The 11624-nt window shown below is 35.8% G+C and overlaps 1 protein-coding gene across 1 annotated transcript in view; it reads left to right on the forward strand.

Annotated features, from left to right (window-relative positions):
- The window catches only part of LOC311598305 (olfactory receptor 8G50-like), a gene marked incomplete at both ends in the record, with an annotated part of 29382 nt that extends 19668 nt beyond the window's left edge, over positions 1-9714 (forward strand). Inside the window, one exon of the mRNA XM_084783339.1 lies at positions 9110-9714. Within this exon, the coding sequence (XP_084639465.1) occupies positions 9110-9714 (605 nt within the window). The remainder of the gene's footprint in view (positions 1-9109) is intronic.
- Between the last annotated feature and the right edge of the window lie 1910 nt (positions 9715-11624).

The following is an 11624-nucleotide window of genomic DNA, read 5'->3' on the forward strand; positions in this document are numbered from 1 at the left end:
GACTCACAGCCAAACTTTGGGTTATGTGTAGGGAGTGTTGTGCAAAAGTAGGGGGAAGAAAAAAAGGACCCGGAGGAGAAAGGAGCTCCACAAGAAGATCAACACAGCAAACTAATCAGGTCCCAGAGGGGCTTGCTGAGAATAAAGCATCACCCAAGGACCATGCATGAACTGGACCTAGGTCCTTTACAAAGACGTAGCCAATAAGCAGCTCAGGATTCATGTGGGTCCTCTAGTAAGGGAAGAATTGAGGGCTTTCTCTGACATGGACTTTCTTTTCAGCTTTTTGATCACTTCCCCCTGGTGGGAGTGTCTTGCCAGAAAACAGGGAAAGAGAACAAGATCAGTCCTGATTCAACTTGATAAGCTAGAGTGAATTGCAAGTGGGGCTCCCCTTTTCTGAGAAATAGGGCAAGGGGAGGAAGGGGGAGTCTGAGAGGTGAGGAGGGATGAGCTATGGCCAGGATGTAAAGTAAATTAATTAATTAATTTAAGAACTTTACAATAATGTCTTCTGGGGCTCAGTCTCTAGCCCTTAGGTTAATCATTGCTACAATTTCAAAGCATAGAGAATTGCTCCCAAGAGGTCAGAGTAACATACAACTCATAATAGAGGAAACTGTAATTGCTCTTATCTAGTAGCTCACTCCTAAGGAAAGAAAGTCTAGAAGGGGCTTCCTTCTACATATATCTATGACAGCTCTTATATTTTAAAATGCTTTTAAAAAAGTAACATCACTCTTGTGCTCTTAGGCCTTAGGAAGCCTTGAGGAGAACCGAAGCAATGCATTTGCAGTGCTTATATGAGCTGCTCAGATTATGAGCTTTGCATTGTGATCCCACAAGTAAAGAAAAGCCAAAGGGTTTTATTTTCTACTTTGAGCACCAACCACCTGAAGCACCATTTCACTGAGGGAATCCTTTGTTCTAAATTTCACCTGGTTTCCAAGTAGAGAGAAGGTGAGTATCTGAGTTCCTTGTGTTTTAGTTGGTACCTTTTCATGCCCAGAATGTTGGAGGATGTTCATGAACCCTGTTCTCAAGACATGCCAGGAGTTTCATAACGACAGCTAAAAATAACTCTCATGTTCTGGAGCTAGTACTTCTTACAGGTATTTTCAGTGATGAGAGAATTTGAAGTTAACACAAAATGTATGTAAAAGCCTACAGAACTTTTCTTAAGAAAACATGATAAACACATTCTTCATTTCTTTTACTTGATACATGCATAGTAAGTATAAACTACTTTAAATTATTCTTCAATTATAGTGGATAATTATAATTTATAAACTTATCATAGAGTATACTCTGAAACTAAACACAGTTCATCAGGTGTTCTTCATAATAGGTTCCTATCACTCCCTTCATTTTGGAAACACAATTCCTTCTAATAAATCATTTTGAATTACTATTTTATTTTAGGATGTTGTGAATCCATATGCTTGTACATGAAAATTTTTGCGTTAATGCATATCACTATTTCCACTTCCAAAAACATGAATAAATCTGGAAGATACTATGCTAAGTGAAATAATCCAGAAATTAAAAGAAAAATGCTGAATGACTCTACTAATATAAAGTAACTCTGACCCACTGAAGCAGGGAATGCAGCAACGATTACCAGAGGAAGGGTCTGCAAGAGACAGGGTGGATATATTCAGTGTTTATAATTCTTTACTATACATGTTTGAATGAGTTAGATTACAATATGTTCAAAATAGTATAATACCCACAGGAAACAATATGTAATTATATGCCCAAGACCGGGTACATCTTATATTAATAATCTTGATAAAACAACAAATCAAGAATCACAATGTGATAAAAGAAATTTTTGATTAGTAAAAGGTGTACTGATTACCCTGATTATGTTTGCAGCATAACTGATTTTTCTGTGTGTTCAAACTGGTCAAACTTTATTTGATCAAATACATACAAATCACTGTATTTTGATTACATTTCAGCAATACTGCTAATGAACTAATATTACCCCACTACACCATTTTGTAGTTTAGTTTTGCTCTATACATCTCCAAAGATGAATCCAAAGAGTGTTAAGACAGTTGTCACACAGGGGATGTTATTTGGATTTTCCAACAAGGGCGAATGGGCACCACCACACTGGTGGTGGTAACAAAGCATGGGAAGCAGTAGAACATTAGAGAATGTGTAAGACTCAAGAGTTCAGGAGAAGTTGGTCACTTGGAGTAGGTCAAAACCCAACAAATGCTAAGTCACAATCATTAAGCAAGTGATAACAGAGCTATTATGATCAGACCAGTCTCCTGAGGTAACCTTGTAGCTTTGTGAGAGACAAGAGATAGACAAAATAAACATTTTGCCAGTGATAAGACTCAAAAATGTGGAAGGATGTGTGTCCTTGATTGAATTATACATCCATAAATAAATACTCTAGATCAGGTAGTAGCTGATCGGAGATTTACTGAAGTACCTGAAGGCTAAGATATCCAAGGTCAAAGGCTGCATCATATGGGCACCACCTCCTTGCGGAATGATATATTAGAAAATAAAGAACAAAGAACATGTAAGTTAGAGTACACAGAGGACTCTGAATTTCAGATACACATGTATGATAACTACTTTATTTTTCTAACACCATTAGTGTATTGCAGTAATACTGTCATTTAAGGATCTTGCATCTTGACCAATTTTCCTAAGAGATAAAATTCACAACATATTAACTGTGCAGGACTCATCCACATCTATACAAGTTTCAGAGTCTTTGACTGTAGCAAAATGACTGGATGGGTTAAAATAAACCAAACATAATAGCTAACTTTCAAATTATCCATCTTTTTTCTATTTTATTTTATTATTTTTAAAATACGTTTTAAAATTTTTACATATACATATATATTATTACATATATCTTCAATAAACTACCTATATTAAAAAGAACCATGACACAATTAGGAATTATTTAAATGTTGCATTCTTAGTGTTTTGGCTATTTGTATTTGACAACCTTGAAGAAAACATCTTTCCTATCTTGGTAAGTTATCTAATATTGTTTCAGCAAGTTTGGTTTTATTTTGAGTTATTCATCTCATCTCCTAGATTTTATTAACCTTTTCTAATAAAATAACTAACTGGCCCATAACAGGGCAATTTTCCTCTGTAGGAGATGACCAGCTAAAGAGAGTTACCAAATTGTTTTCTGAAAAGTTTATTATTTTCTGACCCCACCAGCGAGGCAGTGTGATCCCACATTCTTTCTTTCTTTTTTTTTTTTTTTTCTTCAGGTGACTCAAATTTTGATTTATTAAATAATGTTTCCAAATGAGAAAGAAAGACTAAATGTGAAACTAATGCCTGTTATGCCTGGAAAGGTTAGTGTTGCAGACATAGGGCTGCATTTCTGGCACGGGCTGGCTTCTCAAGATCACCTAGAAAACTTAAACCACCCAACAACACCCAGAACCCAAAACACTGACTTCCAGGTCTACTCATAGAGCTATTCTGCCGAAGATCCATGGGTGGGATATGAGTTTGACCATTTAGGATCCAACATCTAGTGCTTTTCATGGAGAATCCGGAAGCCCAGGAAAAAGTGACTTGTTCAAGTCTTTTCAGGGATAAGAGTGGGAGGTGAGTAGAGAGAGGAAAAACCAGTGAATGTGAGAACTGTGCCCTATGTTCAGTGCTCTACAGTTTGTTCATCAACTCTTTGTTTATTTTATGTTATTTAATTTTTTAATTTATTCATTTATAATGTTGGATTAAGTATAGGGTGTTGTATACAATATGCAAATACTCTACCACTGAGCTACATCTCTTGTCTTGTCTTGGTTGTATTACATTTTTGTTTTTTAAAAAAATTATACTATAATCATAACGTTTCTTCCTTCTCTTTCTTGCATACTAAGCCTCTCACAGTCCTTCCTACTCTCTTTAAATTCATAGCCTCTATTTTAATTGTGATTATATGCATAAAGTATATGTTACACTTACATATTCCTAAATATAATGTAGTCATTCAGTAATAATGTTGTTACTTTTATGTATCTTTTCATGGACGACTATGTGTTCCTTTTTAAAAGCTTTTGAATTTCCCTACTGTTACCATTATGTTCCTGGATTTAGGACCATCTGCACACATATGGGCAGTCTCTCAGAGGCTGAAGCACTTTAAAATAACTGACTTTCCTTTCACCAGTAGCAGTCAATAGTCAACAGCTCCTCAACTAAGAGTGAGAGTTCCATACTACCTCCTTCCTTCATACTTATCCTATCTAGCTTGATTATGTACAGGCCCAGTGCATGCTGTCACAACCACTATGAGTTCACTTGTGCACTACCATATTGCATATAGAAAGCTGTTTCACTGTGCTCATCCACGACCTCTGACTAATATAGTCTTTTTGATCCCATTTCTGCAATAGCCCTTGAGCCTTTGAAGGAAGGATATTATATAGATGTCCCATTTATATAAGGGAAGTTACAGTCTCTTATTCTCTGCATATTGTTCAGTCTAAGTTGCCATCTCCTGTGAAAACAGAGACCCGTCTAATGAGGTTAAAAGATGAATACATGGGTATAAAGATGTCATTAGAAGTCAGTTTAATTCTAAGTCTGTTCAACATAACAAAATTAGTAGGTTATCCCTGAGAGACTATGACCTGTCTGGCCATAGATTCTTGACCCTTACATTGGTGTCAGTCATGATTTCTGTTTTGCAAAGCAGTCCTTAAATTCGATAGATTACTCTCACAGCATTTGTGCCACTATTGCCCCAGTGAACACATCTTGTCAGGCCAGTCATTATTGTACCTCACAGGGTTCACAGCTGAGCAATATTGAAGATGACTCTACCCCTGAAGAAATGCCCATAGAACTTTCTAGCACCATGAAAGCCAGCCAGTAGGAGCAAATGTTCCAGGCCAGTACTTGCTAGGTTTTTGCCATGTTCTATGACTCAGATATGTAGTGTTTTCAGTATAGAGTCTTACCATCAAGTTCTGGAGGGTAACCAAGAGCAATGAAAATAGCCTGTAAAGTTTAAGGGTCTAAAACACCCAAGTGGTCAACAACTCCAAAACATTTAACCTGTTCCTAGCATTGATCATTTTATCTGATGGTCCATGGTATCTAGGAGGCATAGTGCCTCATCAATTATGTGGTAACTCCACTTAAAATAACTCTCACTTGTGTGTACGTGTAAATTTTATGAGGCTTCTGCAGTAGTACATTTCTATGTGACTTTTTCAGAAGTCTTTACTGTTCTTCACTCCTCTTCATATTCCCTCCTCTGTTTTGCCCTCCAGTTCCTTACCCACCTAATCCTTCTGACTCCATTATTCCCTATATCCTCTTTATACTACCTGTGTTTTTATTGGTGGTTGGGAATAGAACAGCAATGAAGAGAGATGAGCAAATGTTTCTGTCATATAATATAGTCATTTGGGAATATGCCTCAAGATTGCATATACTTAGATCATGTGGGAGATGAAGTTTTACCTTTTAAAAAATTTATTATAAAGAAAACTTGAAAATAAAAATATCAAACACCAAAATTAACCAGATTCAAAGTCTGTATGACTCAATAAACTTTTTTAACTTAGAACTGACATTCAAAATGGAAGCTGTGAAAATTCACACTCAATTTAGGAATGTATCCACCACCAAAACCAAACCGAACACATTGTTTAGGTTTTTTGTTTGTTTGTTTTGTTTTGTGTTTGATTTTTTTATTGTTTTGTTTTGTTTTGTTTTGTTTGAGACAAGGTTTCTCTGTGTAGTCCTCGCTGTCCTGCAATTCACTCAAACTTAGAAATTCATCTACCTCAGCATCCCAAGTGCTGAGGTTAAAGGAATATACCACCAACCACTGCCCAACCATTGTAAAGCTTTTTAAGGAATCTCTACCATGATTTCCATAGAGGTTGCACTCCAAGCATAGGGAATAAGTGTTTCCCTTTTCCCACATATGAGTCAGCATTTGTTTGACCTTTTTCTTTATTGATTTCTTTGTGTTTCAATTTCAGCCATTGTCACTGAGGTAAAATGAAATCTCAGAGCAGATTTAATGTGCATTTACCTGACAGTGAAGAGGGATTAACAAATAAATATTTCTTGGCCATTTATATTTCTTTTTGAGACCTCATTCTTGACTTTCACTCCCTAGTTTTTCATTGAGTATGAAACTGAATTTCATACTCATTTTCACTGAGTAGGTTAATACTTAACAATAATTCACAAGTTTTTGATGCATGCTGATAATTTGTTTTTCTCCAATAAAAAAGTCAATACACAACCCTGGTCATTTCTAATTAGATTATTTATCATTAATACATAAGAGAATTGTGTCTACTAATAGTTTTTCCTAAGAGACAGTATTTTAAAATATATTCTCCAATTTGGGTGCTGTCGTCTCAAATTGTAGATGGAGACTTTTATTTTTTTATTTTATTTTATTAATTTATTCTTATTACATCTCAATGGTTATCCCATCCCTTGTATCCTCCCATTCCTCCCTCCCTCCCATTTTCCCCTTACTCCCCTCCCCTATGACTGTGACTGAGGGGGATTTCCTCACCCTTTATATGCTCATAGGGATCAAGTCTCTTCTTGGTAACCTGCTATCCTTCCTCTGAGTGACACCAGGTCTCCCACTCTAGGGGAAGCAGTCAAATATGGGGCACCAGAGTACGTGTGAAAGTCAGACTCCACTCTCCACTCAACTGTGGAGAATGTTCTGTCCATTGACCAGATCTGGGTAGGGGTTTGAAGTTTACGGCTTGTATTGTCCTTGGCTGGTGCCATAGTTTGAGTGGGACCCCTGGGCCCAAATCTGCCTATTATAATGTTCTTCTTGTATGTGATGGAGACTTTTAAAACATTTTTTTTTCAGTTTTCATCTAGTTTAATTTTTTTCTATCATAGTTTGTGGTTCTGGCATCTTTATCCAAGAAACTATCTGCAGTTCCATGGTAATAAAGAACTAGCCATGTATTTTTATCCAATGTTGTTAGTTTGAGTTCTTACATTTAGTATAGGACCCATTTTTCACTATGTTTGGAATATGATGAGAGAAATAGTTGCATATTAATGTTTTCATATGCTTTAAACTGCTTGTTAACTTGACAAAAATTCTTTCTATACTGAATTATTTTGAAATATTTAAAATTAATTATTAATGCATATACTGTTTCTAGCTAGACAATTTCCTTTTATTTATCTGTGCATCTATATTTTGCCAGTTCTGAAACAGTAAATTTTATTTATTTTTTTGTTTTCCTAAAGATTTTATTTTATTTTATTAGCATATCCATTTGTATTATTACACATACATTTAAAAACTACATACAGCAAAAAGAACCACAAAACAATCAGGAATTATATAAATGTTACATTTATGGCTAATTTTGGCTAATTGTATTTGGCAACCTTGCAGAAAACATCTTTCCTATCTTGGTGAGTCTAAAGTTCTAAATGAAAATCAATATCTATCATATCTCATCTCTATCAATTTAACACACCTATCTAGACCTAAAACATCTTAACTCCTAAACAACTAAGCTTAATTGTAAGACTAAGCTATGTGGTCTTCAACCCCACAGTAAGTTTTATAATGAGAAAGCTCAAATCCTCTGATTATGAGCAGGTGTGGTGACATGCCACTTTATCCCAGAGGCAGAGGCAGCTGGATCTCTTAAGCTGTGATGCTAACCTGATCTGCATAGTAAGTTACAGACCAGCAAGGCTTACATTGCCAGACCCTGTCTCAAAAAAAAGTCCTTCAACTTTATTTGTCCTATTCAAGTTTCTTCTGATAATTCCATGTCCCTTATTTGTTTGTAGTGATTTTATGATCATTACATGCCAGAACAAAACTGAAATTTTGACAAGAATGAAGCTGCACTTGTATATCAGTTCAGAAAACACTGTTTTTTCACAATGTTGAATCTTTTGATAAGTAAACACGAGATGTTTTTATATGTCCTTCCATTTTACATAAAGCGTTATTTGTTAAACTATGCTTATACTTGAAAGTGAAATAATTTTTATTTATTTAATTTAATTTACTTCTGTGTTTTATTATTTTTCATGACATTGCAGATGGATTTTTATGGTTGCATAGTTTTACCATTGATCTTAGGTTCCACAGTCTTGATTACCTTGAATTAACTCTGATAATTCCTTTTTTAGAATTCTTAAAATTTTGCATATAACATGATCAATTCATTTATATATAAAGGTTGTTTTATTCCTTACTGTTAAATTAAGATGACTTTCTTTATCATACAATGAAAAATAAGTATGCACAGTATACAAGTATGTTGTTCACTACTTGTGGAAAATCTTTCAGCCATTAACATTAAATATATAATTGATTATATTTGTCTGTGCAGGTGTGCATGTTTGTGTGTGCGTGTGTGTGTGCATGTGTGTGTGTGTGTGTGTGTTACTATGATTGTAACATAGAGAAACATTTTCTCTGGGAGAATTACAAATTAGGCCTGAAAAGTTCTTACAAAACTTCATTAAAACTACAAGCTCTCTCTTTGGCTGTTCATAGAATGGATACTAATGAATTCCCCTAGTGTAGTTCATGAGTAAGAATAGATATATTTTATATTTAATCTATATCCAAGTATTGCTTTTTTGGACCTCTACAGTCTTCACTGATAAGATATAGGAGTAGCCATCAAGATGCATGACTGAACCTGCTTGAATTTGGTTTTACACTTCAGTATATGATAGTATAGCAGACGCCAGTCATAACTCTTTCTTCCTTTCCTACAGAAATTCTCAGAGAAAATGTTAACAGGAAACCACTCCACAGTGACTGAATTCATCCTTGCTGGGTTAACAAACACAGCAGAACTTCAGCTGCCTCTCTTCTTCCTCTTCCTCGGAGTCTACGCAGTAACGATGGTGGGGAACCTGGGCATGATCATCCTGATCCTCCTCAGCTCCAATCTGCACACCCCCATGTACTTCTTCCTCAGCAGTCTGTCCTTCATTGACCTCTGCCATTCCACTGTCATTACTCCCAAAATGCTAGTGAACCTTGTGACAGTGAAGAACACCATCTCCTACCCTGAATGCATGGCTCAGCTCTATTTCTTTCTGGTGTTTGTTATAGCGGAGTGTCACATGTTGGCTGCAATGGCATATGACCGTTATGTTGCCATCTGTAACCCCTTGCTATACAATGCTATGATGTCCTATCAAGTCTGTTCTGGGATGATATTTGGGGTGTATAGTATGGGTTTGATGGGGGCCACAGCTCACACAGTCTGCATGCTAAGAGTGCATTTCTGTAAGGCTGATGTAATAAATCACTACTTCTGTGATCTTTTCCCATTATTGGAGCTTTCTTGTTCCAGCACTGCTATCAATGAATTAGTAGTTCTATGCTTTAGTGCTTTTAATATTCTTTTCCCAACACTAAGTATTCTGAGCTCTTATATCTTCATCATTGCCAGCATCCTCCGGATTAAATCCACTGAGGGCAGGTCCAAAGCCTTCAGCACCTGCAGCTCACACATATCAGCTGTTGCTGTCTTCTTTGGGTCAGCTACATTCATGTACCTGCAGCCATCATCAGTCAGCTCCATGGACCAAGGGAAAGTGTCCTCTGTGTTTTATACCATTATTGTACCCATGCTGAACCCCCTGATATACAGCCTGAGGAATAAGGATGTCAAAGTTGCTCTAAAGAAGTTGTATGAAAAAAGTTTCTCATAGAGATTTTTTTCTTCCTCAAAATGCCATGAAGTTTTTCATCTCCTTTTATTATAGCTTCTCAGATTCTTGTGAGCTAGGTATTTCCTTTTTATTTTGTATTATATTTTAGATGATAGGTCATTGTTTCTTTCTGATTTCTTGTGTAATTAAAGCCTGGAATACAGGTGTGTTAAGAAAATCATGTACATATGTTTATATTTTAGGAATCTTCTGCAGTAGTAGTTTTTCAAATAATATTTTTTCAGAAAGCTTCTGATGTTAATTGTCTTTCCCCATATTCCCTGTTTTACCCTCTTCTCCTATCTCGTAAGTCATTTGAGCTGTTCTGTTCCCTTATTCTGCATTCTTCCTTTATATCATCGAGTTCTGTCTTCCTGGCCTTGAAAGGTTCTTCTTCCTATCCCACCTGCCTCTTCCCAGGAATCTTTGCATAAGAGCAGGTGGGAAGACCATAATAACCAGAGATGGTGAGTGACTATAATGTTTCCCAGACACAACAGGACACTTGTACATATGAACTCACAGCGGTTGAGACAGCATGCACAAGACAGGACAAAAATCACAGCAAGAAGGGGCTAGGTGGTTACAAGGTCCCGCCCCTGCTTTAGAAGCTATCAGTGATTGATAGCTGCTGAGAAAGCAAACTAGCTTTCTTTAAGGCTGTGATCCCCAGTATTTCTAACATGTTTCTGTGAATGGGAACACACCTAAATCTATATAGGCAGATATCAATTGGGATGTAATGTGAGTAAGTTATAATAAATAAAAAACGAAAAAAGGAAAACAAACAAAGAAACATAGACATCTCTATTTAACATAATGTTTCTCCTGCCCCTCCTGTTATACTGTGCACAGAGTCATGGGGATGGATTCACCTATTGTGAGCATTTGAACCTGATTATATTGCATCTTAAACATCATCTGTCTGATCGCAGGTGTAAAACATTGCAGACTTTACTATCAGCTTAAAGCTCAGAACCTGGGAATGCCAATGCTCTGTCAGTTTATCTCATCTTGTGAAACCAAATCTTTGGAGGTTAGATTTTATCCTGTCTTATTGTCACAACTGATTTTCTTACTATACAAAGTTACCAATATATATTTAACCAGCTATTTTTGTACACATATGATATGTTATACATATATGTATGTTAATGTAAACATGTAAATATGAATGTTGCCTCTTTATTGTTTGAATCTGCTTGGCAAGGTTTGTTTAAATGTAGTTTGTATTTTCTTGCTATAAGCACAAAATAGCATCCAGGTTTTGCATATATATATGCATATATATATATATATATATATATATATATATATATATATATATATATTCATGAGTACTGGAAGGAAAAAACTATGCATTTTGTGACCAAGTATTTTTTTACTCACTAAATAAATAAATGTTATACAAAAACACATGTTTGAACTATCCTTGATAATTTTAAGAACTGACAGGCAACAGAATATTTAAATATTATTATAGCTATAAGATAGGCTCAAAGAGGGAGGGAGGGAAGGAGGAATGGGGGGAAACAAGCAAGGGGATAAAAATTTAGATGTAATCTGAATAAATTAATAAAAAATATTTAAATAAAAAATAACTCTACCATAAAAAGGAGATCCTAAAGTTCGTGAAGGAGAGCTACTGCAAAGGTGGGAAAAGAATGCATTGGGAATATAGACAGCAGTGTGGCCTATCATTCCCAGGCAATACTTCACAACTCAGGACTACCTCTGTTGTGGTTTATTTCTGGCTAATTACCATATGGTTCAGATGAATGATGTATCTGAAGCCACGACTTGAGAAAAGAACAGAATGAGTTAATGAATTTCTTTTCTAATCTGTCCCATATGGATTTGAAGGCACCATGCAGTTTCATCCACAGCAAAGCAGATTTTCTAGCTACATT

This window comes from Acomys minous (genome assembly GCF_964271855.1).
Source record: "Acomys minous genome assembly, chromosome: 5".
Classification (NCBI taxonomy): Eukaryota; Metazoa; Chordata; class Mammalia; order Rodentia; family Muridae; genus Acomys; species Acomys minous.